Genomic DNA, 8,996 nt, shown 5'->3' on the forward strand with positions numbered 1-8,996 from the left:
TATGAAAGTTGTTCCTCTCTTTGAGATCTTCATTCTTGTAAATTTTGGTAATTTTTGGAAATAGTTGGATTTTCCAGCGAGTCGGGGCGGCCGACTGCCACCCACGGCGGCGCGTGGCCAGTGGGCCACCAATACTATTTTTAGGCTATGTTAAATGTCTTGAATTTAGTCTTGATATTTGAATGACGTAGGTTGATCGTTGGAACCTAAATTCTCTACGATACGTTAATAGGTATTTATGTGAATCGATGATCCAACCGTTGGATCGTCACCAAACTTTGTTACATTGTAGTACATAATATTTGAAGAATGTAGGAACTTACAGATTGGGAATCCGACGTACAGCTCTTTCTGAATTGGATTTGTAAGTTCATAAAATAAAACGTTAACCGCTACTCAGTTTTGGGAATTGGCGAGGATCCAACCGTTGGATCGTAATAAAATCTTAGTATGTTATTCTAGAAGCATAATGTGGATCTTTGGAAGTTACAGATTGGAAATATGATATGGATCTTCCGAATCGAGTTATACAGGGTTGTAGACCCTACCGTCGATCAAAGATCGACGGTTGACTTTTGGTCAATGGGTCTCAAATTATTCTTGAAAGTCCTTGAGGATATGTTTTATGTAAATTATGTATGCTATCGGTAAGAACTTTGAGACGTGATTTGATAATTGGTCACAGGCGACGATAGATTGTGATGTCTCGATGTGCATGCAAGATAATCATAGTGTGGACTCCAGGTGAGTCGGTCTTTTTTTTCATAGGCATATAATTAATAGTTCCATAAACACTTCTAAAGTGATCTATGCTTGTTACCTACAATTAATCATTGCGAACTACGAATAGCTTGATCCCTGTTTAGGGTACGTAGGCAGTCTAACAAGACGTTAGATGCAGCCATATAATAAATGAGATTAAATAATTGAGACAATAGCCTTGTTTAGTGAATTGAGCAATGTGAGGGACATTGGTGGGAAGTGTGAGATTTAGTTTTATGATTTGGTGATTCAATGTTGATCATAAATCAATGCGTGAAGAATCAAGAAATTGAAGTAAGGAAAGGTAAGTAATGATAGTTAATTTAACTAGTGTCTAATTGGGCTTATCACTGATGATTACGCTCAAAAGTAAATTATTTGGGAGTAGGGTGTTATTGATTGTACATGTTACGCCGTATTATATATTTTGGGAGTATCATGAAATGTTTGGGTTTAGATTGCATCATGGCATATTCATATGGATATTACCTGAACCTAACTATTGTGAATGCTTGGAAGTGCTAAATGACGCCGCGGATGCCCAGGTAAGCTTTAGGTGAGTACATGTTGATGATAGTGATGGTAGTGACTATGATTGTGTTGAGATATATTATAGCTCATAAACCTACACCCCGGTGTTAGTGCTCCCGCCTGTGGCCAGGGCACATTCCTTCACGTGATGTTCACCTCCCGCACCTTACGCTCACCTTGGATCCAAGGTAGGTGCACAGTCTTGTCGTATAGACCACTTTGGGTGGTTCCGACTCGTAGGTGACCCGTGATTATTCGCACAGTCTTCACGTGATCGTAGAACTTAAGCGTATTTATTTACACCTAGTCTTGTAGTACAGACCACTTTAGGTGGTTCCGACTCGTGTGCAGGTATACTTATTGAGCTATTGGCTAACATGTTATTGAGTTATTGGCTAGCATGTTATTGAGCTATTGGCTAGCATGTTATTGAGTTATGTGCTAGCATTGATTGATGAGATATGGATGCAGTCGTATAGGTCACATTAGGTGACTCCGACTTATATGCTAGCATTGATTGACGAGATATGGATAAGTTGTACAGGTCACTAGAGGTGACTCTGACTTATGTGCTAGCATTGATTGATGAGATATGGGTGCAGTCGTACAAGTCACATTAGATGACTTCGACTGATATATCATTTTGTATTGATTAAGTTCATTTGGCCTACCTATTAATGCATGGTGGAGTTAATGGACATGGCAAAACGTGGTTTTGGCCATTTTTTAGTATGGTTTGGATATATGTATATATGTTGTATTGTCTTATGGAAAACGATACGGGTTTTACATTGAGGGGCATTAGTTTTAGAAAGATAATAACTTTGGGAAGCTTGGTTTTATTGCTCACTCACACTCTCTGTTTGGTGCCCTCCAGGTTTTGGCTGCTGAGTTTGTATCGACAATGATATGTGGCGAATCTTAGTATTGATGGATACTTCTGAGGGTATGATTCTTACCCACACTTTTGTACCTTACTTATGCTTTGACGTTGTGTGTGTAATGGGTTCGCTCCCGCTCACAACGCACTCTGGTATTTAAAATTTTTAGGCTCAAATTATTTACATTTTTCTACACTCTGTCACATTTTATGGCTTCGTCACCTTTCAGGTGTCGGCCAGCACAGCTCGATTCAGGGTCCAAGTGGACTTTTTGGGTCGGGGTGTGTCAGTTCAACACTATAATTTTATAAATTGTCATAGACTTTTTAATGACCACTTTATTAATAACCATTATCATTTTTAAGTTTTTGCTATTGAAATTGTGATGATGATGACCATGACAAAGTGGTATTATGAGGTGATGGTGGCAACAATAGTGGTGGAAGTATCATGTGGTGATCGTCAACAAGATGGTGATAGTAAGTTGGTGACTTTAGTGGTGACGATAATAGTTGGGGTGCTATTTGAAGTGGCAAGGTGTTGTTGGGGGTGGTGAAGGAGCAAGGATAAGGGAGGTGGTGATGACGGTGATAGAGGTGGCGGTTATGGTGATTGTGGTGTCAATGGTGGTCATAGTAAGGTTGGTGATGATGCTCATGGTAGTGACGGTTGTGACGGCAATGGTGATGATAGTGGTTGTGGGGGTGGAAGAGTGGTCATGCACTACTACAAAAGTGGCTTAATGTGTCGAAGACTGGTGGCGGTTTTATGCAATATACTGTCAGATAAGGCATTTCTGACAACTTGTTTAGATTATGTTGGGTGAAAAAGCAATATTGTCGCTTACAACCGATATAAACTATAAATGTCAGATATAATCGACACTAGATATTATTATCCGATACAAATAGGGAAGTGGAATTAATGGTCTTCTATCCAATGCTACTGACTTTAAAAAAACAAAAATTAAAATGCTTTTCTTTTCTTGGCGGTTTTACAATCCTAATTGACAGAAAAAGTATTTTCTTGACGCTAGCAATTTTGTCGCTTCTCTTATATGCCATTGCAGCCATTTCCTGTTGGATTTTTCCACATATCCGCTAGAGATTAGCTTTTCTTGTTGTCTTTTAAAACGACACTAATAGGTACTTTCATAGTAGTGATGGTAAGATGATGCTAGTGACATAGTGGTGTAATAGTCATTGCATTATGTGGGTGGTGTAGTTTATCACTAGATAATTGAAAAACAATGAAATCTATCCAAATTTTGGGAGAAGATGTTGGATTTGATATGAAAAAATATTTATGATAAAAACACTAAAAGTCCATCAAAATCCATGAATGTTTAAAATCCCTTAAAATCAATGAAATTTTGAATACACCTTGATTTTTGCAAACTCACAAAAATCATAATTGAATACCACAAGAGAATTTCATAGACATTTCAAACATCATAAAAAGTCTTTATCAATACATGATGACTTTTGTTAACTTCTTAAAAGTTTATATTGAATACACCTAGATTTCAGAAGTAAAATCCATCAAATTCCTTCCTTTAAATTCCACGGTGGTGAAAGGGTTATAGGTTTGTGAAAGGGTTATAGGTTCAAATATCTCATGCACATTTCCCAACATTTTTTTAACCATACATGTCATACATACTATTGATACATTTTTTTTAGTAGAGCAATAATATTACTGGGTTAAGAAGTTAGCTGATAGGTGGAAGAAAATTGGTGGGAATCAAACTCGCACCAAAATGTATAGACTACCATTGTAGTAAAAGTACCATCTGGATATTGTTGGTGATTGGAATTTACTGTTATCAATATAGGAATAACTCATGCAAAAGAGTTTGACGTGTTGCTAGATTAATAAAGTATAATGATTTTCACACTCTTATTTTCTCTTTCCATTTAATCAATTTAAAAGCAAAAAAAAACATATAAGAGTGTACGCAAATTAAAAAAAAAAAAAAACAAGAAAGTAAAAAAGCAAAATTCACTTCAATAATAGAATTTGACCAAACTTTTGCTTATAAAAAAAATATCAGTTTTGTACACTTGAAATAAAAGCTAATATGGTTAAATACTTGTATCAGTTGGATTCCAAATCATAACAATTCTCACCATTTTAATATTACCAACACATAACTATTATATATGTAAGCAAAGTGATAAATTCTATTAGCTACTTCTGCAAACTTTCAAGGTTATACAAAATAGTCCAAGAAACGTACATAATACATATGAGACACATTAGACAAAGAACTTATTGGTTTTTATTTCAAACGAAGCAAAAGGGATCAAGATAGGCTAGACTTGTGAGGGCAAGTTTAGTACAATATGAATTTGGTTTTCTTTTACAAATTGTAGCAAAAACTTTATCTTAGAACGTTAAAGGTTAAACCCTACAAATGATTCCACCTGCATTAATCCATTTTCCTAGTAGCAAAACATTTCATTTGTGGAAACGTAATCTTTTCTTCAATTTCATCTTGTCCACCCCTTAAAACCAATGGAGCCAATTATCCATTAATTCGTCCCATTCCCAAATAGCTTCATTATCAACGGCCATTGGCAAAGTCCAACTTTGTTCTGGTTGAGAGGATTGAGAGCCATGGTCTCCTGAGGATGAACTGTCCAGTGAGCTTAAGTTTGTTCTATCTCCCATATTCTGAGGATTCCTATTTGACATTGTCGACCCTTGATCCAGATGATTTGCACCCTGAGCAGGAGCTGCTTGAATGATTAAGGTAGGGTTTCTTGTGATCTCAATCCCTGGAGGTCGTCTATCAAATGCCCTAATAAGGCATTTCGATTTCTTGTACACTCGGCATAAGCTGAATTCTTCCCTTAACTGCTTGTATGCATGCCAAAACATATACCAACATAATATTTAATAATATTAGTTATTATGAAGTTTGGTTAGTTAAATGGGTTTAGCTGCATATAATTAACTGCACTAAAACTGATCAATGCCGTACTACATCAATTAAGTCGCTTAAAAACAGTGTGGTCCTGTCATATGGTTTCATTTGTTGTTAACTTGTTATATATAGCTAGCTATTGGCACCACTAACATGTTCAGTTTTCCTGGTGTCCCTTCTATAAAGTGATTAAATGTCTTTTTGTGCGCCCAATTTATATTATTTATGGGATATATCACTTGTAATTTCTCAAAACCATATGTTATATATCTACATACACACACAAAGCAACTTGATTAATTATGTCATTATACTATAAATCCGAAGAGTTCTCCAATTATGTTATCAGGTAATTATGTCATTATACTATAAATCGGAATAGTTCTCCAATTATGTTATCAGGTTGCAAACTAGATAGTTGTCTCACAAATACACGTAGATAATTCCAGTTGAATTTATGAAGTTTCAGAAAGCAATAATTTTATTTGGACAAGCTTGTTGACAGCCTCTCTAATAGATGTATTTCAAGTTTTGTGAAGTTTTAAAACATGGATGTTACTTTTGAGATAAGAAATTAATTAGCACGTATACTGACCGTGGGAGCAGAAGGAGTACTAGTACTAGTGTTTGATGAAGAAGCTGCCATTGATAGTTGATTCTTTTGATCTCCATGAAATTCGATGGCTTTGTATTCATTCATCATCCACTCGGTTTTCTTTCCATGTGGAGCTCTGCCAGTGTAGAAACCCATGGTTCTTTTGTGGCTGATGGCATGATTGTAATTGGAATTGGAAGAGTAAACAATGCTTGGAGATCCTGTTGCTTTCCAATACCCAGTTGTTGTGAGTCGTCTCGGTCTCCCTCCTCGAGCTTCACTCTCTTGTCTTGGGATGAAAAAGAACCACTGCTCCGAATCTCCATGGCTCACCTCTCCCGAAACCTCTGTTAAATAGTTCATATAAACCTAATTAATTAATTAAAGTGTAAACTAACTAATTCAAGAATGATATGCTATCGAAATATATATAAGTTGAAGTACTGCATCTGCATACACACACACACCCACACACACACATACCAAAAAGAAAAGGAAATTGAAATCAGTTAGGGTAGTGATTATTGATAAATAACCGGTGCGAAAACTACCGTTGTCGTTAAATTTATGTCCATATTATATTCAATGAATATCAACAAGAGGGAGAGAGGGAGAGAGAGAGAGAGAGATGTCGAATTACGTGGGAGTTCCCATGGATTAAACTCGTAAATGTAAACAACGGGTATGATTCGGTCCAGAACTCGGTTCAAGTTCCCACTCCTCCCATCAAGTTTGTTGCGCAAGTAAAACGAAATCAACTCTTCCTCTGTTGGGTAGAATCTATATCCAGGTGGTAAATCCTCCATTGCATCTGCCTCTCCAGTGTTAACCTTCATGAATTGCAGTATATATCTGTCTATATCCTTTCTATAATATGCAAGAACTAGAGAGAGATTAGAGAGAGAGAGAGAAGATATTATTTCTGTAATGTATTTCTTACACATTAAGTAATCCAACAATATTGCCTTATATAGGCAGTTACACATCTAGTTACTAATGAACCAAAACACCAAGATTGTGACAAGTGTCACAATCATGGACCATTGACTATATATTCTAACATCCAGCTCCCTCTACCCTAACCCTAATAACGCTACTTCCAGCTACCCAAATAAAGAAAGCTCAAATCTAGCTAGTTGTTCAGGTTTCTATATATGTTGTCTGATACGTACGTTTCAATCATTATATATATAGCAGACGAATGATGGAATTAATGGATTGAAATTATGTAAATGAGATCGCGCAAAAAGGAGGCCGAGTGAAAGGAGAAGGGAAAGACAGATTTTCTAGTTGCTTTGGAAAGTTCTCCGCGCTTGTGCTCGAATAAAAAAGCCTTTGCGCCTCATCTTGACTTGTTGGAATCAGTCAAGATGCCTGTTTTAACACTACACGCGCTGTTGTATTATTTGCGTTTACTGTCTTTAATTCATCTCACAACGATTAGTATTTTAATATTTAGACCATTTTTAGTTTTATATAATTAAAAACTTAAAATGAAAAAAGAAAGAAGAAGAAGCAGATGAATAGTTCTTCTTCTTCCTCTCCCAGCCAAGTAACCACTACAGCCCCACCCCCTCCCGTCGCACATGTAACTGCAGTGGACAATTCGCTTGTAGGTGCCGGTGTGAATGTGTGGAACCGGGTCTTGATGACATCCATGGGTTGAAGACTCGCGGCCTCCATGATGCCTCCGAGCGAACCCGACAGCGCCTTCGCGTACATCGGAATGGGAGGCTTTTTGGCGGCGGTGGTAGTCTCGTTGGATTGGGGGTTTCACCCATGTTTTTGGGAATTCGATTCCAAATTTCAAACTGCAATCTCAGCCTCAATCAGCAACCATGAGCCTTAATTGAAGCCACAAGTTCCCTCAGCCCACAACTTGGCAAGCGCCAGAGCCAGTTCAAAGATTTTTGAGGCCCGGAGCGACGCCAAAAAATGTGCCCTCACTTTATATAAAAAAATTATTTGTTTTTACACATAAAACATCGATAAAATTATATTTAGAAAAACACTTCAAACTCAGTAATTTAGAAACACGAAAAAAAACTAAATTATTTTGTGTCGAGAGAAAGAAACCAAAAAACTTCAGGCTTACAAGTAGATAAATTATGAGTTTTGTCTTCCATCTGAACTTTTAAAGTGTTTTTGTATAAATTGTGAGGTGTTTTTTCTTATTTACTAATCTCGTCAATATAAGACTAAAAAGATAATGATATTTTCGAGTCTTTAAGGATATGTATAAGTAATGAATGGGCACCAAATTAAACTTCTTGATGACACGCCATATGATTTGCAAATTTAGTCTAAAAACTTAGTCTACGCATTACCCTTTGTTGAAGATTAGACTTGAATTAGAACAAATGTTTAAAAATAGCAACCCATATAGTTATTAGCTAGTAATTAAAAATAAATTAACAATCAACAAAAATTCGTAAAAATTAAAATTAAAAAAAAACTGAAAAACATGCACATAGCATTTCAAACTTAGGACCTCTCGTTAATGTTAAATACAAAAATCATTGCTTCTAATTAAACTGTTATGAAAATAAATTTATAAAAATTGGAATTTAAATAAGCACACATAGTGTCTTGAACCCAAGACCTACTCATTAATTTCAAACAACAAAATCACCTATTCTAGTTAAATTTCTTTGTTATTAAACCAAATTTTATAAATTTATACTCTTATGAAAACGTATATAAATATGCCACACTAATAATTTTGGTGCACCTAATTTTTTTAGGCCCCGAACAGTCGTCCTGCCCGCACTAGGCCTGAGCCGGCTGTGGCGCCGCACGACCATCCGTCCCAATTCCGAACTCCCATCCCATCCAATTTCGATCTTCAAGTCAAAAAACATAAACAGAAAGAGAGATCGAGGAAGGAAAAACAGTCTTGGAAAACATGAGATTCTATATACTCACATCCCAAATCAGCGAACGACTCCAAACCAAGCAAATTTGAAGCTACACAATTCAACACGATTAGAAATTATGGAAAAATAAATAATATTTTTCCATTTCAGTCAAACCCAGCACAAACAATGAGCTTGAAGCTTGAATCCCAATTTATTCATTTACTTCATCTTCTTCTTCTCTTTTTATTTTGTTTTAAATTTCTTAATTATATAAAACTAAAAATTGTTTTCTATTATTTAAATATTTTTAGTTCACATAGTAATGTTTAATTAGATTTGTGGAATCTAGTTATGTGCCAGAATTTTAACGGATTTGACCACATTGATTTTAAACACCCATTTTCAGGGACTACATTAATCGATTTTCAATTTCAGGGACT

The 8,996-nt window shown here is 36.0% G+C and overlaps 1 protein-coding gene across 1 annotated transcript; it reads right to left on the reverse strand.

Annotated features, from left to right (window-relative positions):
* Positions 1–4,593: 4,593 nt before the first annotated feature.
* On the reverse strand, positions 4,594–6,504 carry LOC148691454 (NAC domain-containing protein 90-like). The gene is made up of 3 exons (XM_088684480.1): positions 6,339–6,504; positions 5,699–6,045; positions 4,594–5,033 (listed from the first exon to the last, which is right to left on the reverse strand). The coding sequence occupies exons 1-3, from the start codon at positions 6,502–6,504 to the stop codon at positions 4,683–4,685; spliced, it is 864 nt and encodes a 287-aa protein (XP_088540606.1). The 3' UTR covers positions 4,594–4,682.
* Positions 6,505–8,996: the final 2,492 nt, after the last annotated feature.

Source organism: Pyrus communis, chromosome 14, assembly GCF_041283825.1.
Source record: "Pyrus communis isolate YQ-2024b chromosome 14, ASM4128382v1, whole genome shotgun sequence".
Taxonomy (NCBI): Eukaryota; Viridiplantae; Streptophyta; class Magnoliopsida; order Rosales; family Rosaceae; genus Pyrus; species Pyrus communis.

Coding starts and splice junctions, on each gene's coding strand:
- LOC148691454 (XM_088684480.1), bottom strand. CDS start 6,504: ATGGAGGATTTACCACCTGGATATAGATTCTACCCAACAGAGGAAGAG. Junction 6,046..6,338: donor TAATCCATGGGAACTCCCAC/GTAATTCGACAT, acceptor ACTATTTAACAG/AGGTTTCGGGAGAGGTGAGC. Junction 5,034..5,698: donor GTACTCCTTCTGCTCCCACG/GTCAGTATACGT, acceptor GCATACAAGCAG/TTAAGGGAAGAATTCAGCTT.